This window comes from Zonotrichia leucophrys, chromosome 1A (genome assembly GCF_028769735.1).
Source record: "Zonotrichia leucophrys gambelii isolate GWCS_2022_RI chromosome 1A, RI_Zleu_2.0, whole genome shotgun sequence".
NCBI lineage: Eukaryota > Metazoa > Chordata > Aves > Passeriformes > Passerellidae > Zonotrichia > Zonotrichia leucophrys.
In genome coordinates this window covers 7,404,506-7,428,230 of record NC_088170.1, presented here as the reverse complement: position 1 = coordinate 7,428,230, position 23,725 = coordinate 7,404,506, and the positions used below count along the sequence as shown (strand labels likewise).

Sequence of the window (23,725 nt, the reverse complement as noted above, 5' to 3'; positions counted from 1 at the left end):
TGAGTGAATTAATGCAAAGTGTTTGAGTTCCATCTAGTGGTTACAAACTCAGCAGCAGATTGTTCAGCCTGGAGGAGACTTAGGGGAGACCTCATCATGCTTTTCAACATCCCCCTGAGGAGCAGCAGGGGATGGGTACTGATCTCCTCACTCCCAGGACAAGACTCAAGGGAATGGCTGGAGCTGGGTCAGGGAGGGTCAGATTGGATATCAGGAAAAGGTTCTTCCCCCAGAGCATGAATGGGCACTGGAAAAGGCTCCCCAGGGAATGGTCACGGCCTCAAGGGTGCCAGAGCTCCAGGAGTGTTTGGACACTGATCTCAGGGATGTACAGGGTGGGATTGTTGGGGTGTCTGTGCAGGGCTAGGAGTTAGAATCCATGATCCTGATAAATCCCTTCCAACTCAGCATCTTCTGTATCATCTCTCAGATGGGTTGTTCCTATCCCCTGCCCTCCCCCAGGGCCCCAGAAGCAGCTGGGCAGCCAGGACATAATATGCTTTTTACTATGTCATCATCACCTATTTGTCCTTTAATCTCTGACCAGTCTTTTAGCCTTTGCCTTTCTGAGCCATTGACACCCAGAAGCATCACAAGAGGAGAAAAGCTCCAGCCTGGTACCACAGCTGTGTGAGACACCTGGCCCTGAGAGTGGGAAAGGAGAATAGGAAGATCCAAGTGCTTTGCACTGACACCATGACATGTGGTGGGTCTGATTTTAAGCAGAGAACAACCCACCCTTGCCTATTGCTCCTGACAGTTTATTTCTTCATTCAGCTTCCATCCCTTATGACTGGAAATTTTGTGGATTTTTTTTAAATAATCTAAACATTTACTTTGTGTTGGAGTTTTGCTTCATTTTCATTACCTTCATTCATCCTTCTCTTTACACTCTTATCATTTTCCTCTGTTATTAGCTTTCTCCACAGGCTCTAAGTCACAGTAATCTTTCCCAAAGAGCTGCAGGCAACTCCTGCTGATTTTCAGCATCCCACTGCATCACAGCAAGGAGGATTACTGGAAAGTAATCCAAGGAGTTCAAGAGACTCACCATGCTGTCTTCGCTGTACCATCAACTCTTGTGAATCCAGGCTTGTGCTAACAACTGCTGCATTTTAGGTAATGCTTGTAAAGACTACACGGGAGAATGAGCCACTGGTAAAAATGGCTGCTGCATCTCCATCCTCAGTGGGAAGTTTTTACCCCATATCTAATTGGAAGATCTTTTGTTTGTGTCTGTTGCCTCTTGTGCTTTCCTTGTGCATCTTGAGGTCTGGGTCCTTTTTCTGGGTAAGCATTTGTTTTCTCCATGCTTTTCATATAGTACAGAACACACAGTAAGGTTTCACCTTCACCCTGTCTGTTCCAGGCTGGTCACACTGAGCTCTTCCAGCCTTTCCTCACTTGCCCCATGCCAGAGCTTCAAACAGCTTGGTGGTCTCTCATCACTCTTGTGCCAGTATGCTGTTGTCCTTCTTATCCTGGGGGGCCCAAAACTGGGCACAGAACTCCAAAGGTGGTCTCACCTGTGCCAAACAGAGAGGAAGGATCACTTCCCTGGGTCTGCTAGCTACATCTCACTAAAACATCCCAGGAAGCCAATGGGCTTTTTTGCCATAAGGCCACACCACTGGCTCATGGGCAACTGGTTGTCACAGACATCTTTTATGAAAGAATCCTAAGGAAAGGATTTTTCTCCTGAGAAGCTGAGAGGCCTCAGGAACAAAATGTAAACAATGATTATCTGCTGCTGTGGAATGCAACAGGTGCATCTGAGATTGGTCTCATAGAGTTGTTTCTAACTAATGGCCAATCACAGTCAGCTGGCTCAGACTCTCTGAGATAAGCTTTTGTTATCATTCTTTCCTATTCTATTCTTAGCTAGCCTTCTGATGAAATCCTTTCTTCTATTCTTTTAGTATAGTTTTAATGTAATACATATGATAAAATAATAAATCAAGCCTTCTGAAACATGGAGTCAGATCCTCCTCTCTTCCCTCATCCTGGGACACCTGTGAACATCATTACAACTGGTGGTTCACTAGGAACCTGTAGTAATCACATATCCTCTGAACAGAGAGAGTCATAGCTGTCCCAGGATTTTCCTGGGAAGCTGTGGGAAATTAGAGAAAAGAATTAAAACAATCATTATCTCACTTTCTGTAACTGTACTTTATAGATATGGTTCTCCAGAGTGTGCTATTCATTGTTCACCAATAGTGTGAGAGGTTTTTACTTTGACACCGATCGAGTCTCACCTTAGCAAGTCCCATTATAAAAGACACACTACCTTCATTAAATTGCTTTCTGATCCACCTTCTGAAGAGTGCAGTCTTTCATTCCATCCCTGACTCAAAAGCATCAGGAACCCCCAGGTTTTTTTCTGCAGATCTGCTGCCCAGACTGTCTGCCCCAGCCTGGATGTTTGCAAGGGATTGCTCCCTTCCAGGTGCAGGACTTACAGTCACTCATTCAAACCCCTCACAGGGTTACTGCCAGCCCATTTACCCACCCTGTCAGCTCCTTGTCAGTGGCAAGCCTAATTCTCTGCAGCACCTGCTCCTCCCAGCTCCACACAGCTTGAGAAGGGTGCACTCCTCATTTAACAGGATGGTAAATGAATTTCCAGGAGAGTTTATTCCATAATCTTCTAAAAGACTGCAGTTAGAACTGAGGTTATACCCACATTCAGAGTGTTTCAACATTACTTCACTTGAAGTTTTGCATTCAGTTTCCCCCCAGTATCTCTGCTCAGAAGGGTTGAGAAAAACATTACCCAGAGCTGAATATTTCCCTTTTCTTTTCCTACTACCACCAATCATGAGAATGCTACTTGCATTGAAAACAAAATTTATTTTTAGTTTAACTCTCTCAGCACAAGGCTGACCTGTGCTTACCTAAAAGATTTTCACTCCTGACTATGACAGTGAGGTCCTTTCTGTGTGCTTGTGTCCAGCACTGGAAATGACCCAAAGCAGCACACCTGCTAAAAACAAAAATTTGAGTGTACACAGGGAGTGTTTGGATCAAATACATAAATTATCTGGAAGGCAGGTGCCCCAAATTGATGATGTTAAAGGAGATTTTCACCATCACCTGTATCAAACAGATTTCAGGGAGCTTTTTCTGAACAAAGCAGCGGCATGAAAAGAACAAAAATAGAATCATGAACATTTGTGATAACTTATTATTACAACAGCTGTAAAAGGCTTTTGTAAAGACATGATCCCCACACTCTCCTCTATAAATTTGAGAGAGATGGATTTGATGAGTTGGCTGTTAGATTGGGTAAGAAAGTGGTTGGATGGTCAAATTCAGAGGGTTGGAGCCAATGGCTCCGTGTCCCAATGGATATTAGCAGCAATTGGTGTCCTCCAGGGCAGGAAGTGTCCTTCCATCCTTCCTTCCTTCCTGCACACTACTGATTTTGTCATTTTTACCTCAAAATATCCATTCTCTATCCTGGAGATAATCTCAATTTTATCTCAAATTTTTCCCTGTTGTCTACTGATTACCTCAGTTTACCTCAGTATTTTCATTCTCTCCCAAAAGATTAACTCAACTTCATTCCTAAAATATTAATTTTATTCCCCTCTGCAGATTATGTAAGTTTTTTACATTCTCTCCCCTACACATTACTTCAGTTTTTCCCTAAAAAATGCCCTATACTTGTCCCCTGTAGATTAAGTCAGATTCTTACCCCAAAGCCTTCCATAAATTACATAAATTACCTCAATTTTCCGTGCAAAATGCTCATTCTCTCCATTACAGATTACCTCAAATTTCTTCTCCAAAATATTCAGTCCCCTACTTTCTCTCAGAGAGTCTCTATTTTCTCTCTGAAGTGCCCCAGATTCTGCACCCATAAAAGGCTGATTTTGTTTCATCTATATTAATTCAGCACTTGTCTCAAAAATATCACCTCTGCTCCCCCTCACAATCCACCTTTGCTTTTCCTTCAAAAATGTTCATTCTGTCCCTGAGAAAATTCTCTCAGATTTTATCCCCAAAACATCCCCTGATTACCTCAGGTTGTTCTCCCAAGATGTTCCCTACTTATTACTCCAGTTTTACCTCCATTCCCTACTGACTACCTCACATATTAAGCCCAAGGTGTTCATTCTGTCCCTTATAGGTTATCTCACTTTTACAAAAAACCAGTTCATTCTGTGCCTTACAGATTTCCTCAGGTTTTACCCCTAGGTTCTCCCTATCTGTCCCCTAAAAATAACCTTAAATTTACCCTCAAAATGTCACTTAATTGCCTCAATCTTTCTTCCAAATATCCTCTACAGGTTAGATCAGATTGTCCTTCCAAAGTATTCATTATGTGCCCTGCAGTTTAGCTAGATTAGTTTAGCTTTTATCCCCCAAAATAAATTTATTCTGTCCCTTACAGATTAGTTCAACTTTTACCACCACAATTTTCCCAGTCTCTCTCAATTTTTACCCCCAAAATGTCCTCTACTAAGAACTTCATTTTTACCTTCATTCTTTCCCCAAGAGATTACATCAAATTTTACCACCCAAACCTTCCCCACTTTTCCACTACTACCTTGTTTTCATCTCAAAATATTCATTTTCTACAACACAACCTTTATCTCCCAAATTTTCCCCACCTTCCTCCTACAGCTCACCTCAATGTACCCCTCATGACGCTCAGCAATTGCTCTGCTCCTCCCCTGCCTCACCACAGAGCTACTTCTATTTCCTTCACAAATTCTCACATTTTCAAGCCCTTAATTCCAGTTTCACTTACACATAGAAAAGTTTTATTTGCATTTTTCAGCCTTATGGATCTTTTAAGGAGTTCTTATGTTCTAAAAATTTGTATGTAATACGGTACCGGGGGGGGGGGGGGGGGGGCGGAGGGTGTGTGTGTGGTATTTTTAAATCAATTTTTATATAAATTATTATTATTATTACGTGTTCATATATATATAAACGAGAAACTTAACAGGATTTAGCATTTTACACACACGCCCTCCCTAAGAATTTATGAATTTTCAGGGATTTTTGGGCGGTAACCACCCGGATCACCACACTGCCGTAAAGCGCGTTACGCCCTCACGGCGCCACACTGCCGTACAGCCCAGCCGCGGCCCCGCCGCGCTGCTGTAAAGCACGGCCGCTGTGTCTGAGAGACTCCTCAAAAATGATCGGGAATCCGCCCAAAATGACAATGGAGCTGCCCAAAATTACGCGAGCCCTCCCCGCAAATGACTGCGACACCCCAAGAATTATTTAAGACCCGCCAAAAGTGATGAGGGAGCCTCCAAAATTATGGAAACCCGAAATGCCGGGGCACCCCCAAAGCGGAGCTCACAGACCAGCCCGTTGTGGTTCCCATCGATTCCCCCCGCATGTTCTGCATCCTGCCGGGGCATTTTAGGGGTGAAATAGGGGAGTGTGGAAAATAGATATTTTATGATTGGCTTTTCGCAAATATGAAAATGAATATTATATGTGTTGTGTTAGAAAGTAATGCTGTATTAATTCTCTTAAGGAGTGTGTTAAATTTAGTTTTAGGTTCTAACATAATGTTAAGATAGAAACTATGTGATGCAAGATACTTTTTCAAAAAGAGAGGAATGAGGTACTCTCACCGAGCTAGCAGCCACAGGACACCTGAGTCTTTCAGAGAAAAAGCATTCATTGCTCACTCATCAGAAGAAACGAACTTCATCCCGCCTCACTCAGCCCTGAAGACGCCGTCAGGATTAAGAGGAAGAAGTTGCCAGAAAAAAAGAGGGAAAGCCGGTTTGACAGCATCATTCCAGGGTGTTTCTGTATACTTTATTTATCCCCCGCAGGGAAGAACTGCTGATGCCCTCAGAGCCACCAGGGTAGCTGGGCTGCATCAACCTTAGAGCAGGAATAGTCTCTACTTCACACAGAGCAGGCTGTTCCACAGAATCCAGTGTGTGACCACATCCTGTGCTTCCACTGCAGATACATCAGACAAGGCACATATTTTTCAAAATCTATTGTACCCTGCAGAAGTTGCATTTATGTATACATATATTTTATGTATACATTCATTTCACTCAGTTCCCCAGCTTTCATTCACATTCATTCCATTTATCCAACTCTGCTCACACTGTCAAATCCCCATACTCACAGCCTCAGAAGGGTGCTGGTTTCACCAGGATCCATGTTGCATGTAACAAAAGGGTAGATGGGCACCAACCATCACACCCTTTTGTTATTTCTTGTGTTATTTTCCACTGGCAGGGGAAAACTGCCCGTGAAAGCTTATGGGACCCAGCACTGACTGTGCTTCACAGTCTGGCTGCTGCTGCCTCCATGCACATCATGGAACTTCTTTGGTCATTTTCGGTGTTTCCACGTTCTGTGGTCTGCTCCCAGTTGAACCAACAGGAAATAAATGTTATTGGTGATGTGCTGTATCTTCCTGCTACGTCCAGCATGTCAGATGGTAGGAATGTAGGATTTTCTGGTGGCAAGTTGTCTGTGCTACAGAATGCAAAACTTCCACTTTGAGAAAAACAATTCATTTCTCAATTTTACTGCCTGAAGCTGTGCTTTTGGTTATTGAACACAGGTCATTCTTTTAACCTTTGCTCTGCTGTTACTTCTGGTGCTTGCACACAGCCACTGCCATTCATACTTTGCTCGTTCCAATCGATATTGCAGTCTCAAATCTCTGAAAGCTGATTTTGTTTACTACAAAGTCAGCTGAATACCAGAGTCAGGGCAAATCAGGAAATACTACAGCTGCAAGTGGAGGACAGCAGAGAGAAAGATTTACAGGGTAGCAAGAGGTTACAGCAATCACTGGTTTCTAACTTTAAGCAAAGGGCTTGATACTTGAGGTTGGAATCACCATGAAAATAACACCATTTTGGGACTCTTTCATACAGTGATCCCTTTTGCCTCACCCAGTTGTGTTGTTTCACACAAATTGGTTCTGTTTAAAGTTGCTAAGGAAGCATTTGGGCATTTGCATTTGCAAAACACAGTAACAAACAGGATAAATCCAGCAGTATTTCATTGTTTGCTTTTACTCAGGCCTGATCCAAAAGCCTTCTTGAATGTATTTAAAGTGGAAAATAGAACCTGCTTGCCAAGACTGCATTTGTGGTTTCTTTCTCCTTGCAGTGCTTCACTTTACTGCTCCATACTGTTAATATTGTTCCAACAAAATATGCAGCAAAACTCCTCAGGCCAGTAGTTCAGATTTCTGGATGGATTAATGCAGAAATGTATGTTTTCCCTGGAACTGGATGGATAAAGAACAAAAGACAAATAAATATAAGCAAATTACTGTGCAATTTGCCTGATTCATTATTATTATCTACTGTTTAAAGATGGTAATATATTGCTGACTCAATGTTTGGATTATTTTTGTCCTTATCAGTCAGTCCTGAAACTACCTCAAATATGGATCTGAGTTTTATTATCCTCCTGATCTGTTGACAACCTGAGAATGCCAATATCCACACCTAGAGCATAAACCAACACAGAACTATCAATTTACTTCTCTAAAGCTATGATGTGGCAAACTCCTCCTCCTCCCTCTTCTTTTCTATTGCTTTCTAAAAATCATTTCATTGGTTTGATTATCATAGGAAAGGGACAGATATGGGGAAATGTGCCCAAAGAAAAGGTTCTTACATAGCCTTCAACAACAAAGAAACAGCATACCACAGGCACTACCACCTTGGCCTTATTCCTGGAGGTGGTTCTCTCTCTATGACCTGAACAGTGGCTGTGACTTTGTAGTTTCACATGCCTTTCAAATCAGCCATCAGCAATAGGCAACACAGGCCACTCGCTTTATTTCCAAAGGGTTTCAGTATAAAACTTAATCTCAAATGGATTTAATCCTCAACCCTCTTTCAAGGCAGTATTTGCTGTGCTTCTTCCCCATCCCACAGACCCTCCCCAGCCCTACTAAAACACTAAGAGGAACCTGGCACTTCTGTCCTGGTTTAACCACAGCCAGCAGCCAGCCCAGGCAGCCACTCACTCACTCCTAACCAGTGGGACTGGGGAGAGAATCAGAAGGGTAAAAGCTGGAAAACTCCTGGATTGAGATAAACACAGTGTAATAGGGAAAGAAAAGGCTGCACACACACAAGCAAAGCAACTCAAGGAATTAGTTGCCTGCTTCCCAAGGCCAGGCAGGTGTTCAGCCATCTCGGAGACCAGGGCTCTATCACACGTCACCATGGGCTGGGATGACAAATGCTGTAACTCCAAGTGTCCCAGCCTTCCTCCCAGCTTCCCATGCACCCCAGCCCCTCCCCAGCATGGCAGTACAAGGAGTAGAAAAGACCTTGGCCTGTGCAAGCACTGCTTGGCAATAATGAAAACATCTCTCTCTGTTATCATTCCTGTGTTTTGGGACAAATCCAAAAGACAGCCCCACAGCAGACACTTGGAGAAAATGAACCCTACCCCAGCCCAAACCAGCACAGCTTCACAGCCCTGCCACGACACTCTGCTGCAACCAGTGCTAATCAGCAGCTCCCTGCCAGCCGGGAAGAAAGAAAAGTAATGGCATTGCCACATAAACTAGTATTAGAGTCATTTGTGCACGTTATGTGTTTTATCCTGCTTTATATGCTTAATGCTCTGCACCGGATTCGTGTTAGTGTAGAAGCATAGGTTAGCAAGGTGAGGAAATGTGGCTGCCTCATCTTGGAAGTGTTCCGGGCCAGGAGCAACGTGGTCTAGTGGAAGGAGACTCTGTAGGGGGCGGAACGAGATGATCTTTAAGACCTTTCCAGCCCAAGCCACTCCGCGATTCCGTGATAATAACAAGGAAACCTCACAGTCCTTTCAAGCACTTCTGGCATTATTTACTTCCCGTGTGACGTTCAGCCAAGAAGGCCTCGATGCTGGGCAGGTCCCTGCCCCCAGCCGCTGCCCCGCCCGTGCCTTCGGTTTCGATTCCCGTCGAGGGCGGCCGAGAGGCGGTGACGAGTCCCCGCCTCGCTCCTGCTGCTGTTCCTCTCCCGCCCCTCTCCCGCCACAGTCCCGTCCCGGCCGGAGGAGCGGGATGTGCGATCCGGCCGTGTCCAGTTTCCTCACCCAGACGCTGTGCGCCCATGGCGGGCGGCTGGGGCTGCGGGAGCTGCAGGAGAACGTCGGGCTGTCGGCGCTGCAGCTGCAGGACACGCTGTCGGCGGCGGGGCCCCGGCGGTTCCTGCTGCTGGAGGGCGGCCAGGTGGTCCTGGCCGTGACGGACGCGCGGGTCTGTGTCCGCAAGGAGTGCGTCGGCTGCGAGCGGCTGCACCTCTGCAAGCAGCACCTCATGGGCAGGTGCCACCTGGGGCCCAGGTGAGCGCGGGGGCGCGGGCAGACCCCAATGCCCTCAGCCCCAAACCTCTCACACCCCCAAACCTCTCACATCCCCCTAGACGCCTCCACATCCCCTCCAAACTCCCTTACACCCTGCAACCCCCATGTCCCCCAAACCCCTCACACCCCCAAACGCCCCCACAGCCCTCTCCACACCCCTCGCCCCGCTCGATGCGCCCTCCCGCCCTGGTGCCCCGGGAGGAGCGGGCAGGAATGCCCTCGGATCAGCCTCGGAGGATCCTTGCTCCGAAAGGACTCGTGTCCTGCCCCCGCCGACGATTTGGGGCTTTTTGTTTCTTTCCTTTTTGTTTGTTTAACGCGATGCTCAGCCCTCCCTGGCATCCGGGTGGAATTGTTTACACCTATTTCTCAGAAGGAAAAAGCAAAGTGCTGACATGCCCTCTGGTTTCGCTCGAGAGAGTTACAGAAGTTGAGTTTTGCTGGAAGTCATTGCTTGGCTTGTGGCCCTTTCTTTGAGAGGCACTGTTTGATCACCCAGGTGCATCAGTCCCAGTTTCTGGAATGGGGATGGGCAGGCCTGGCAGCCTCTTCTAGCCACAGGTGGCCAAAGGTGGTGCCTGGTTTAAAAAACATAAAGGAAATCAAAGGCAAATGCAGAAGAGCAACCCAGCTTTGCCACTACAATTACTGATGGAAGAACTTTGTAGTTTCAGCTCCCAAGTCCCAGGTCTGGTGCTGATGCAGTGTTAGGAATGTGCATGATCCCACTGGATCCTTCCTCTTCTGCCCCAACAAAATGGATCACTGTGCACTAAGATCTGGGTAGCAGGGAGGGGAACACCCATCTCTCTCTCTCTCATCATTAGGATGATAAGATTTTCTTATTTTTTGTTACATTACAGACAATAGAGCAAGCTCCCATGGGGTTCACTGTTGGAAATGCCTTGAGTGCAGACACTCATGATGGATGACTTTGTGTGAATTAAAGTTTGCAATGAGGCCATTACCTTCATAATGATCAGCCATCCTGCCCTCTCAGTAGCACAAAGTATTTAAAGTCACTTTGGTATGCGTTAAAAATCAGTAAACACAGACACACCTTGGAGCAGACACACCTTGAGGTAAAACTGTCATGAGGAGAGCTTCAGGAGTTAACTAGAGGCTGAAAGAGAAAGGGATAGACTTGAATCTGGTAAATTACAGGTACTTTCACTGGCTGAGTATGTCTGATCTTAAAGCTGTATCACATTATGTGTTGAAGAGCAGGACATGAGGAAGCTGCATTTTACTGCATTAAATTAATGCACATGCTGACTATGTATGTGTCTCCTCTCTGTTACTGATTTGCAGTACCATTTCAAATAGATGAAAAAAAACCTGCAATCTCCCTCTCTAATTCATACTCATCAGATTTTGGCTGTGTATCTGGCAGCACTGACTTCATTATTGTAGCTTGTTTCCTTAATCAAAACTCAGAAGTTAAACTTTCTTACCTGTTTTTGATTCTTTTTTTTTAAATAAAACTTCACAGCCACTGAAGATAACAAAATGTGTTGTTTTCAGCTTCACTGTTGCTTTTGTTTCGTGCAGACTCTTGCATGTTTCTTTACTTGCCATCCCTAGGACAACAACCTTCTATGTTCACAAAATGAAGGCTGTTGTAACTTTTGGCATTGTTGGTGTACTCCTTTGAAATTAACTTTTCCTCGGGTTGTTTAGGTTATGTGGCTTGACTTGGCTCTTCCTGGAGGCAAAGAATGCCTGGGGTCAGCCTGCATTGACGTTTAAAATGAGAAGGATAAGGTCACCACGCTTCACAGAGGAGTTTTGCTGTTTGTCCATTCTCTGGCTAATTACAGACACCATCTAAATGTTCACAGACTCTCACAAAGCCACCTTTCTCTCATGGCTTTTCCCAAGTTGTACATTATCTGAGGTTCTTCTGTAAATCAACTTGACTAAAGGAGTAAACATTGATATTTCTGTGTGTTTTCTTGCAGCTCTTGTAAGTACTCACATGACATCATGAATGCGGAGAACAAGAAAGTTCTAAAAAATCATGATTTGTCTGGCCTCAGTGAGAATGAGCTGCAAGTCCTGCTTCTCCAGAATGATGCATTCTTCCTCCCTGATGTGAGTTATACTGGTTTCTTAAGAGAAAGTTTTCATTCATTAGGAATGGGAGAGGGCAAGAGAGAATGTGGAGCTCTGATCTTAATGTCCAGCTGTTAAGATATGAAATGGGCTTAGTCAGAATGAAGGAGGAATTGGAATGGCAAAGTAAAACAACAAAAAGCCAGATCTGTGAAAGGGCTGTGTACTTAAAATAATTAAAAACCCACCCCCACAGCAGTAAATGTGTTCAATAAGTACCCAGAGTACACATGTGGAGAAGGCCCTGTCATTGGGATGTGTCAGGAGCAGACCTGCCCTCTGATAGCAGGAGGTGGGCAGCAAGGCTACAGCCTGTCTCGGTGCCAGCTCTGTTATCCCAACAGGGCGGCCATAAAGCTGCTCAAAACAAGCAAACAGAAATGTCAGCAGCTTCACCAGAGGTTTACAGAGGGTGAGATAAGCAAGAGAGAGTTGAAAGATCACAATAATTGTACATGCTTAACTGAGTTAAAGGCATGACCAAAACCCAGTTTGTTGCTTCTTCTCTGTGAGATGAAGACTAGGAAGTGAGTGCCCCTTTCCTTTTCCAGTCCATGTAGGCCTGCACGGGTCTGCACACACTTTGGTGCTTGAGGGTGTAAGAGATGAGAAGAACCTGTGAGAAAATGACCAAATGAGTGCAGTCAGTTTCCTGTCAAATCTGGCTCTTCCAAAATGCAGGGAGTTTTTGTACACTGGCTTTCTACAAAGGAATCTTTGCCCAGTTTGTATGCCACTCGTTGATTTTGTTAAATTTGGTTGAACATTCCATTCTGGTTCAGCATGTGTGTATGAGGGCAGTACTCTCTTCAAGGTATGGCTGTTTGAAAGTCAGTCATACCCTGTTCCTGGTGAAGAAATTACCAAAGTACTGCCCTTGTCTTTTGCAGGTTATCATCTCCACAGATTTGTTGACACAACAGTTCTATTGTTTCTTTGTTCCCTGCTGTGAAAGTGCTAGACTTTGACAAAGCAGATGTTTTTTTTCTTTTAAATTGTGTAGTGTTTTAAAGTATGTTTTACTGGCAGACTGAAGGAGCGTGGTGGTAAGCAAGGAGAATACTAATTGTTCCCAGTAGTGAGCAAATAGCAGCAACTGTTCTTGGTTGGTATTACCCTTCAGTGATTGCTAGAAATCTGTTCAGCCCTCACCCCTGGCAGGCATCAGTAATTACCAGTAATTGAGCACTTTAACTCCTATCATGCAGTAAAATGGCAAAACTAAGAGAAAACTGAGATCAGTACAGGCCATTCATAAACCTGAGAGTTTGGAGGTTGGATATAAAAGCTAATTTGGCTGTTTCCTGCTTAGAAATGCTGACTGGTTGTGTGTGCCATGAAGACATGGCATGTAGGAAGCTCTCAAGAAAGAGGACACTTTGGAATTTCTGACTTGAACTGGGGTTCAGAGTAAGAAAAACACAACAGCACCACAACATCATGGGTTTTCACACTTTCCTTCACCTCTCTGGCTCTCCTCTCTCTGTTTTGTTTGTTTGTTTTAGTTTTGGTTGGGTTTTGTTTTTGTTTCTTGGCCGGTGCAAGGGGACAGTGTGCTTTCTTGATGTAGCTAAGTAGTGGATTCGCTATTGTCATGGTTTAAGCCCAGATAAGTACCATGCAGCCACTTGCTCTCTCCCACCCTGGTGGGATGGGGAAGAGGTAAAACTTGTGGGTTGAGATAAGGATACTAAAATAATTTAAATAGAATAAAATATAATAACTGTAATGAAAAGGAGAGAAATCAATAAAAACCAAGAGAAACAAGTAATTCCCAGTACAGTTGCTCCCACCCACTGACTGATGCCCAACCCATCATCCCTGAGCAGTTGGTGGCTCCTGGGAAAGAGGGATTTGGAGGGGACCTGTGAGTGTCCCAGTGTGACATTAGGGCTCTCTGCCACATCTATGTGTCCTCCTCAAAGAAGCTTTCTTATTACAGGCTGCTCTGGGAACAAAACTGTTCCTGTGGTGCTTAGTGGTCAATGTGAAGGAGTTTTTGGTCTGTAATTTGATCCCTCATGATTCTCTGTGTACCTCTTTTTTAGTGAATAGAGGAATAAAGAAGTGCATTGCTTTTTTCATATATACTCTAATCTCAAAGCACTCTTCTTACCATTTTATAAGCTCAAATCTTCAATGCAGGATAAGTTTTACAAATAAGAAGTGCAAATTCAGTTTCAGCTCCAGGAAATAACTCATTTGACACAGTGAACATGTTTTTATGGAGATACTTGTTCTTTGTTGTTCATTATGCTATAGGAGTTTTTAAAATAGAATAACTGTAAACCAGTCTTTTATGCAACTGTCTTGCATCCATTTTTGGCACTCCTAAGCTTGTTGGATTGGCTTTTCTTGGAAACAAAACATGTACAACTTCAAAGCTGAAAATGCCTGAGTCAGCTTAAAATACCTGCTCCTCTATGCAAGAAATCTGTCTGGATTAAAGAAGTCACTGTAAACACATGACTTTTAATCACCATTTTTCTGCTGCATGCCTGTAGGACAAACAAAAATTCTAATTTTTCTTTTCCATTTCTTATTGTATTCTCTCCACTTTTAGACCTGCCAGTTATACAACAAAAAAGGTTCTCGCTGCGCACACCAAAGCAACTGCAACAAGCTTCATGTTTGTTACTATTTTCTCAAGGGGAAGTGTAAATTTCCTCAGTGCCTAATGTCCCATAACCTCTTGGATGACCATGCATTGAGAGTGTTGGAAACTGTAGGCATTGATGGGAAGATAGCTTCAAACTTCCAGGCCATATGTGATTACAAGCACATGGAATTCAACAGGGCGCCGAAGAAGGTGTATGGTAAGTTGCAAGAAACAGTGGTCTTAATAATGATTTTGAGTTTGATAGAGGTAGAAACTGTTCTTGCCTTACCTCCCAGCTAAACCATACCATCCTTTTGATGCTTTCAGTATCCAACTTCAGAAATAATAATTTGAAAAGGCCAGTAGTTAGAGGGACTAAAGAAGTGAAGACAACTTTGGAAACAGTGAAATGCATGCTGGATGTGCCACCTTCAAAAGGTAAATACCTAGATAATAGTACCAACTGTTTCCTTGTGGAATCAGCTTTTGTATTTCTCTTCTTGCAATATATACACATTTTTTCCTCTCTGCTATTATGCACTTGCAAGAATGGAGGAAGTCATGGCAGAGTCATATGGGAAGGAGAGCTGCACTTTTATTGCCTGAAGTACTGCATTGAAAACAGGAGTTGAGTGGCTGGCAATAACGGTGACTAGCTGGGGTTTGTAACTGTAATTGCACCTCTGTGGTATCAGCAGTGGAGTGCTAATGGAAAATCACATGTGTGATGGACATAATTCTCCCCAGAGATTGGGATATCAGCTGGCTGAGCTTGTGGCCCAGCAGTGCTGCTCATTCAGTCTTCTCACACAGGTCCCAGTTGTCACAGACATGTTTTATGAAAAATCCTTTCAATAGGATATTTTCTTCTGAGAAGCTTCAGCTTCTCCATGTTTTGCTGCTTTGAAATTTGATTTGGACAATTGTTTACCCAGCATGTGAAATTGTTTTTACTTGATGACCAATGACAGCCACCTGTGTTGAGGCTGTGTGCAGTCACAAGATTTTATTATCGTGCCTTTCCATTCCTTTCAAGCCTTCTGATTAAATCCTTTCTTCTGTTCTTTTAGTATAGTTTTCATATATAATTTTCTTTTAATATAATATATATCATCAAATAATAAATCAGCCTTCTGTAACATGGATTCAAGATTCTTGTCTCTTCCTACATCAGGGTTGTCTGCAAATTCAACACCCAGTAGCACTGCACCTGCCAAGATCCAAGACCAGTTGCCAACAGGAGCGGGAGATAAAGATAAAGGTATGGATTATTTACAACTCTCCAGTCTTGAGACCAGTAGTTTTCACTGGGCCTTGATTTCACCCAGCCTGACAGCTCCCAGTGGTAGTTGAGAGCAGCAGCTTATGTGTGTGCCTTGCTGAGTGCTGAAATCCACAGCACCTGATGGCCAGCAGAGCAGTGTTGGAATTTCTGCCCAGGCATTGTGCAGCGCTCTGTACTGTCCTGGACACGTTTTTTCCTAGCTAGGAAGGTGACAGAATTGTATCAGTGCATGCAGGATCTTTCCTTGCCTTCTGTCCATAGGGAATTACTACAGCTTTGTCAGTAGAGCTGTTGTCTCGATACACCTTCCAGTGAGTGAAGAGCAACTTGTACATCTCTTGTTCTTCTGGGCAGAAGGACCTTGGCTTTAAAGCTTGTCAGAGTCCAGTACTCTCTGGACAGGTTCTTTTAGATATTCCACACATGGATGGTGTAATGTTTCATATGAAATTACACACGTGATGGACATAGTTCTCCCCAGAGATTGGGATATCAGCTGGCTGAGCTTGTGGCCCAGCAGTGCTGCTCATTCAGTCTTCTCACACAGGTCCCAGTAGCACCAGACCTGAGCAGAGCCGAGACCACTTGCCAACAGGAGCGGGAGATAAAGATAAAGGTATGGATTATTTACAACTCTCCAGTCTTGAGACCAATGGTTTTCATTGGGCCTTGATTTCACCCAGCCTGACAGCTCCCAGTGGTAGTTGAGAGCAGCAGCTTATGTGTGTGCTTTGATGAGTGCTGAAATCCACAGCACCTGATGGCCAGCAGAGCAGTGTTGGAATTTCTGCCCAAGCATTGTGCAGTGCTCTGTACTGTCCTGGACGTGTATTTTCCTAGCTAGGAAGGTGACAGAATTGTATCAGTGCATGCAGGATCTTGCCTTGCCTGCTGTCTCTAGGCAATGAATATGGCTTTGTCAGGTCTCTCACTGAGTCTCCTTCCAGTGTCAGGGCTTACTGTTCAGTCACAAAGCCCTGACTTCTCTGTTGGGTTGTATGAGAGATGGGCAGATCCTTCGAGTGCTTGACTTTGCTACTGCAAGGATTTGACATCCTTGTTATTTCTGGGATGAAGTACCAAATGCAGAATCTTTCTCTTAAAGCAAATATGGATTGTGATGTTCTTTGCTGTAGGGAAAAAGAACAGTTCCTCTGATGAAGCTTCAAAGGACAACAAAAAAGATAACTGTGATGAGATCTGTTTGTTCTATGTCTGGAAGTACTGCAAAAACAGGGGTAAGCTTTATGAAAAGTTGTTGAAGACTTGTCTGCAGAGGCACTCCTGCTCAGTGGCTTGGGCTAGTGGTGACAGTTGTGCCTCCTCAGTAGTTTCTTTTCTTTCCAGGTCATTAATAAACACTGTCAGAATTACAAACATAATCAGAAAAAAGCCAAATGGTATACTTAACCCCTTTATCCTCTGGATAATCCCGCCTATTTCAGCCCTTCTGATGGGGGCAGGCTCTGGGTACGTTTCTGTGGCAAAGCCCTTTAAAACACCAAAGTCGATGAAGAAGAAGTCAAGTCCCAAAAAAGAAAGATGAAGAAATGCCTTTAGTTTTAGGCTAAAATTCTCTTGTAAAACTATAGAGAAGGACTCTTATTTTTCCCTATAACACTTTAAGTATGAGGAAATGAAAGTGTGCAAATTGTAAATATCAAGCAAAAACCTCCATACAGTAAACAGGTATTAAAGTAGCTACAATCCTATAAGAAGTTTAAACAGAAAAAGATAGATGAGTGATAAAGATCCTGTATCCCAAAGAAAGAAAAGATCTCTAGTCCTGGAGATAGATAATTTCAGAGATAGATATTAAGAACCTCTGCTTTTAAACAACTCATCTTTAAACCAACACCCCATAAGATGACATGGCCCATAAGCACAACTGTGATAAAATTTATAGAAAATGAGAAAGATTTAATGATTACAAATTTCCCCAAACAGATGCTATTTGTAGAAATTAAGAGCCACAAGAGAACTATTTTCTTGTAGAGAAGGCTCCATAAAATTAACAAGACTTGTCTCCATAAGTAAACTAAAGAAAGACTATTCTAAAAGTAGTAAACTAACTAAAATTTTTAGGTTTTGTCTCTCTATATCATCAATGAGAAAAAAAGTTGTAAAGGGAAGTGTCCTAAAAATTGTGTTCTGATTCTTATTGCACTTTCTTTTAGTTACTATTAATAAATTTTTATTTATACTCTTTTAAAATTTTGAGCCTATTTTATTTTTCTCCTAATTCTGTCTCACAACAAAAAATAAATCAAGACATTTTAGTAAGTGCACTAGTAATTAACCAGCACTAAACCCACCACACTAATTAGTAGATTAACCAAAAAATCTCAGATTAGCAAACCAAAACCACTACAGGTGTTCTTTCAAATAAATTTGGCAGTGTGTATATATATATATATGTATAAATATATATAATATATATATTATATGTATATGTTGCTTTTCTTGATAAGACTGCAGAAACACACTCCCCTTCTGTTTTCAGCACTCTGTTTTCATTGCTTATACCAAAGCCCAGGAGAGAAAGCCTCAAAGTAGAGAAGATGCTGGTCCTATTTTGGTTTTCTCTTGTCTTGCTCTCTGTGTTAATGATTGCAGAATTCTTGGCTATGTTTGATTTCATTACAGATAGATGCCAATCTGTTCATTACCATTTGCCATATAAATGGGAAGTACATGATGGGTTGAACTGGAAAGAACTTTCCATGATGGAGGAAATTGAAAAGGCCTACTGTGACCCAAAGAACAGCAGGTGTAGTAATGCTGGACTCCTTGCTTGGAGTTTTGTGATTGAACCTGTGTAGGAAAACTTGTGTTTTCTTCCTAAAGATGTCTGACTTCTCAGCTTCTGGTTCCTGAGCCTCTCAGAAGGGAGGATGTAAAAATAAGAATTTTTCCTTTTAAAAAAGCAAAGAAAGAATGATTGCATGAAAATCCCATTCCAGTTTTGTCTTCTAAAAGTAACAAAACTATATCTTGCCTGTGAAACTGTACAAGGTAAAAAGCCAGTGTTTAAAATACCAGTATTTCAGATAATTCATCAGTTTATTTACAGTAATGAAGTTGGGCCTTTTGACAACTTTCAGAGCTGGTCCTTCTCTATAGCTATTTCTTTCCTACTGCAGTTAGTATCTGTAGTAACAATAATAGTAATCTGTTACATACCTAGAGACATTTTATGAAATGTTTTGTGTAAGCAGCCCATTTATTTTTTCTTCTTCTTTATTTCTATTTTAGGAATGTGTTTTCCTTTTATCTCCTTTCTGAAAAGTCCCACTCGAAGTGACCTGGATTCATAGGGCACCCCAAGTTTGGCTTCACAAAACAGTATTCTAGTTTTGGTCCATGCCTCTTGGGGCACCAGATGATTTTGATTGGCAGTTTTCTGGATATATATATATATATCACTAGCAATATTCCCAAGAGGAGGCTTCCATCAAAGTCTTCCTGGATGGGAATTAACTTTTCAAGCCTTGCAGGAGTAAGAGCCCAGCTGGCTCCAGTGATGAATGCAGTTTGCAGAACTCACAGCTGTGGTTGCTGTGATTGCATCCTTTGTAACCACAGAAAAAGAACCAAGTTGATAGGCTGCAGTTGTTTACTGGCAAATTCAGTCACATACTTTGCACATCCTGCTTTTGTACTGAGAAAGACTGTAACCACACCTAGTTATCACAGAAGTTCCTTTTGCCACACTGTACTTGGAGCCTGACATTATCTGTAAAGCTGGCAGTGAGTTCCACATGTGATTGAGGTGGCATTTGGTGTCTCACAGGCCAGAGTTCACTTCTGAAGCTTGGAAATGGCTTTCAGAGCTGCCACGTGCTGTGGGAAATAAATACTCCTATTTCAGATATAACTAGGTTTGGTTACTTAATATTAAAGAAAATGACACCAGCTTAAACTGGGGATGAGAGGATAAAATATGCACTGCTAACTCTAAGAAACCTGAATTTGTCCTTACAGCTTTCCAAGTAAGAACATTAATTTCCAGACAATGACCTGCTCTTCTTCTTTGGTTCGACGCCTCTCTACACCATCATCAGTCACCAAACCCACATTCCTGCTGACCACACAGTGGATTTGGTACTGGAAGAACAACCAAGACAAGTGGATTGAATATGGAGAACCGGTGAGTTCACATCCTGTGCCTTGAGTCACTTCTGCAGGAATATGTGGGGCCTCTGCATCCTTTCCCCTTTTCTCAACAGCATTAATTGAGTCCTTGTGCTTGAATTTGACAGTGTTGGGTATGGCAGTGAAGCTACATTGTTCATAACAGATGTGATAAAATGCTGACAGGCTGGAGGAAAGAGAGCTCCCTTTTGGAGTAGTCTGTGGTTCCTATAGAGATTTAACATACAGACACTGCCTTAAGATACATGGGAAGAAGTTGCCTCTTTTCTAAGGAATGCCCTCCTTACTTGGACATGCAAGGATTGCTCTGCTCTCTCAGATCAAATGCAGTCTTTTTCCATGTATGTCCAAGTCCTCTGATGAGAAAGTAATCTATCTGAAAAATGCAGGAAAAGAAATATCTATAGAATCTCACCTTCCCCCGAGGCAGATGAGTTTATCCCATATGGTTTACAGTATAGCAGCACAAATGGTGGAACACAAAGGTGATCCAGGGGCTTGGAAAAGTACAAAGAGAAAGGTGCTGGATAGAGTTTAAAAGACTCAGAATAACCTCACAGAGTACTCAGCCTCAAAGAGTCACCCAGGTCCAGGAGAGATCACAGCTGTCCAGCTGCTCTTTAGCAGGGAGAGCTTGCAAGGAGCTCACTCAGGCTTTCCTATCTGTGGAATGAAGTGGTTGGCTCATAGTTAAATCACAAGCAAAGTAAAAGGTAAGACTGAGACTCCTTACACCTGCAATTTTTTTGTTCCTTGGCAAATTAGTCTTGGAAGAACCACCTGCTATTCATGCATTAATCACATCATCAGTGTTTGTTTCCAAGCTCATATGCATCAATGCTCACCATGTCACCCTGTTCCTTTGTGGGTTTTTAGACTAGAAAAGTGTTTAGACTAGAAAAGTTCTTGGCCTAGGCCTTTGCTTCCTTTGGAGCCTGAACCAGTGTTACTTTGGTTTGATAAGGAGTTGAGTGTACCCATCACAGCCAGTTGCAGCTCAGCCTTGCCTCCTCCCCTGCCAAGGAACTGGCCAGAGAGTGAGAAAACTCATGGCATGAGATAAAGACTGGGAATTGCTGCCAGAGCAGTGATTCCTTCTCTGCCTTGGGAACTCTGCTCCCTGATAACAGGGTGGCAAATGCTCACACTCAGTGGGATTTCCTTTTCAGGCCTGAAGGTGAAAAATGCTAAAGCAAAAATGTGTGCACAAGCAAGGCAAAGCAAGGCATTCATTCCCCTCTTCCCTTGGACAGGCAGGTGCTCAGCCATCCCAGGGAAGCTGGGCTCCATCCCAGCTCAGTCTCTTGGGAACACAAACTCCATCTCTCCAAATGTCCCCTCCTTTCTCCTCCTCCTTCCCCAGCTTTGTACACAGGAGTGATGCTCTATGGGCTGGGGTGTCCCTGTGGCCAGCTGGGCTCAGCTCTCCTGGATGTGCATCCTCCCAAGGCCTTGTGCCCCCAGTCCTGTCACTGGTGGGGTGGGAGAGGAGCAGAGCAGTCCCTGGCTCTGTGCATGCCTACACTAAACAATAACTAAAACATCCCTGTGCTCTCAGCACTGTCCCAGCACAAATCCAAATCACAGCCACTACCAGCCACTGGAATGAAATTTAACTCTACCCCAGCCAAATCCAGCACAAGTTGTTACAGGAATTTAAAGTTACTAATTATGTATTTGTGTTTATGTTATAAATATTCAGTACTCAGCCTCAGGCCACCATAGTTCTGGGTAGATTCCTTGTCATCCTACACTTGGCCTCTTCTTTCCCTCTACCCCAGCTAGTTTTCCAGGGTTTACTGCTGACTGTGTTACTTCTCATTCTCTTCATTTTTTTCTCCTCTCCCCACAAAGGAAGAAGGGACCAGCACGACCTCACCATCTTCTGCTGTTATTGAGAATTTGTATCAAGCAGATCCATGTGCCATTGTACCTTTCCAGGCTGGCCAACATCAGTATGAGCTCAATTTTAAAGGTAGTAATTTTAAAGGTTCTCATCTATAGCTATGCAGGGCTTCACAGACTCTTGCAAAGTCTCCCAGTTTTTAGAAGGTATGACTTCCTCTCCTGACACCACCAGTTAAACTTACTGGAAGTGAGGTAGTGGTGGCCCAGAGCAAATTCCTCACAAAAGGAACCTTCCCCCCTTACTCCTTGACACTCTCCAGACTCACATCTGACCAGGAATATAAAGGTTCATAGTCTTCACATAAAGTCATAAACTTTAAGGAAAATAAGTTAACACTGTGGATGGTAAAAAATACAAGTTAGGCATCTTTGTGCTGCTGTAGCAATGTTTAAAGAGCACTGAGTGGCTTGAGGGAGCAAGCAGGATAGGCAGAGGTTCAGTCACAGAGATACAGGAGAGACAGGAACCTTATACAGCCTGTGTGCAACCACTCCTCAGCAGGTAGAACTGACAGCCAATATGCAGTTTTCATTAAAGGATGGCTGATGAGGACAAGATGACCCTGTCTTGTAGACTTATAAATGACTTTTTTTTTTCCCCTTCTCTTTTTTCTCCTCAAGAAATGATTCAGACAAATACTCATTTTAAAACTCGAAGACAGGTTTGCAGGCGACCGAAATTCGTGTCTCCTGAAGATGTGCAGAAGATAAAGACAGGGTAAGTGCTCTTTAGGTTGTTGTTTCATATTTTAGGATTAATCATAAGGCAGAATGGGTCCCAGTGCTGGCAGTAGTTGTACAGAGAACACAGGTGCTGCTGCTGAAGCCTGTCCATGGGACTGAGGAGCAGAAGCTGTGTCACAAACTGCAGTCTTGGTGCCTCACCTGCTGCCTGGGGTACAGATCACTGCAGGTACTCCAGCCACAGCTGTTACTTATAAAAGCAAGTGCAAGAGGCCTGTGGTGGTTGAGTGGCAGCGTGCAGAGCCCAGCCTACAGACTGAGGCTATTTCCCAGTTTCTTTGTGGTTTATTTTGTTAATTATTAAATACAGGAATTGGCTAAAGAGGATGCTCCAACTGGAGCAGTGCTAGAATTACTAACACTTCATTTCTCTCTGTTTGCAAGCAGCCAAAGGGATTCTTCCATTCCAAATCAAACCTGTCCTAGTCACTGGGATGCATCTGCACTGCCTGACTTCGGATATAAGGTATCTTTTTTTTCTCCCCTTCTTGTAATTCTGATGGAAAAGCACAGTTCAGAGTTTAACTGAATCAGCTGTAACTGTGTGGATGCTGAGAAGGGACAGGAGTAATTTCTTGGGTGGGTGTGCTAAAGATCTAGGTGATCTCCCAGGGGCTCATGAAACAGGTGCCAAATTGTCTTGAACTTCAACTGCATTTTAGGCATTTATCTACATACCAAAAACTCAAAACTCCACACAACAACAAGACCAAAACTCACTGAGTTTGAGGCAGGAGGAGGTAAATTTGGATTGGAGATTCAGGAAAGGAAATCTCTGTATCCTCCAGTACTGTCACATAGATCATGGATCTGAGTGCAGACCTTGGCCTCAGGAGGTGGCAGAAATCAAGATCTACAACCATAAAATAAAAAAATACATTGCAATGATGTCTTCCACAAAACAAACCCAACCCCTATCAGCCCAAAGTCTGTGTTCTTATTTAGTCTACCAAGACCAAAATGTGTGGGTGTTTTTCAGATTTCTAGATCCTGCAGTCCTTCTGGAAGAGCAGCAGTTTTGGAAGTACTGCAGAACTCTAAAAAAAAAGGGCTTTTTTGTGTTACATGGGCCTTTTGTGTAGTGCTTTGAGAGGTTTTCCTTGTTGAGTGTGTCACAGGATCCTGTGTGATGCTGACCAGGTTGTGTTGGCACAGATACCCTGGGGGCTGAGAGCACCAGTGTGTGGCTGTGTGTCAGTGTCATGGGTGGAGTAAAGCATTTCACTTAGAAAAGAGGAGGAGTGCTATGTTGATATAAAATCACCATTTAACAAAACTTGATAGTGAAGGAGGCAATGCTTTAATAAGATTTGATAGCAAAGTACACTTGATTATTTACTGCATAGAGGACAGGGGCAGACAAAACTGCTAGAGAGACCCTGCTGTTGAGTCATGACTTTCATAAAGAAAAGATGAAATAATAATGAGAGTGTGTGGGAATCTGGCAAGCAGCCCATTTGAAGATTTGCCTGTGATACTTGGAGCCCAGTGGAAGTAACAAAGGAACATGCTCTTCCTTTGGCATCTTAACTTACAAGCATAAATTTTTCCAAAGAGTGCCAGAAAGGCAGGCACCTCTGCTCTGTTCA

The 23,725-nt window shown here is 43.2% G+C and overlaps 2 protein-coding genes across 7 annotated transcripts in view; one reads left to right on the top strand and one right to left on the bottom strand.

Moving 5' to 3' along the window:
* The first annotated feature begins 8,695 nt into the window (after positions 1 to 8,695).
* LOC135460149 (protein mono-ADP-ribosyltransferase PARP12-like) overlaps positions 8,696 to 23,725 on the top strand; it is a 22,426-nt gene continuing 7,396 nt past the window's right edge. For 2 of the 6 annotated variants that reach the window (XR_010443168.1, XM_064736865.1), the window contains exons 1-11: positions 8,696 to 9,309; positions 11,292 to 11,424; positions 14,009 to 14,261; positions 14,372 to 14,482; positions 15,877 to 15,945; positions 16,466 to 16,567; positions 17,976 to 18,099; positions 19,314 to 19,479; positions 21,339 to 21,459; positions 22,014 to 22,110; positions 22,521 to 22,602. Coding sequence is in view for 5 of the 6 variants with exons in the window: in XM_064736865.1 (XP_064592935.1) it covers positions 8,735 to 9,309; positions 11,292 to 11,424; positions 14,009 to 14,261; positions 14,372 to 14,482; positions 15,877 to 15,945; positions 16,466 to 16,567; positions 17,976 to 18,099; positions 19,314 to 19,479; positions 21,339 to 21,459; positions 22,014 to 22,110; positions 22,521 to 22,602 (1,833 nt within the window). In the remaining variant the exon portion in view is untranslated. The remainder of the gene's footprint in view (positions 9,310 to 11,291; positions 11,425 to 14,008; positions 14,262 to 14,371; positions 14,483 to 15,876; positions 15,946 to 16,465; positions 16,568 to 17,975; positions 18,100 to 19,313; positions 19,480 to 21,338; positions 21,460 to 22,013; positions 22,111 to 22,520; positions 22,603 to 23,725) is intronic. The other 4 variants (XM_064736875.1, XM_064736852.1, XM_064736831.1 and 1 more) reach the window with 4 other exon arrangements.
* TTC38 (tetratricopeptide repeat domain 38) overlaps positions 22,831 to 23,725 on the bottom strand; it is a 26,816-nt gene continuing 25,921 nt past the window's right edge. Inside the window, exon 17 of the transcript XR_010443171.1 lies at positions 22,831 to 22,989. The gene's annotated coding sequence lies outside the window, so the exon portion shown is untranslated. The remainder of the gene's footprint in view (positions 22,990 to 23,725) is intronic.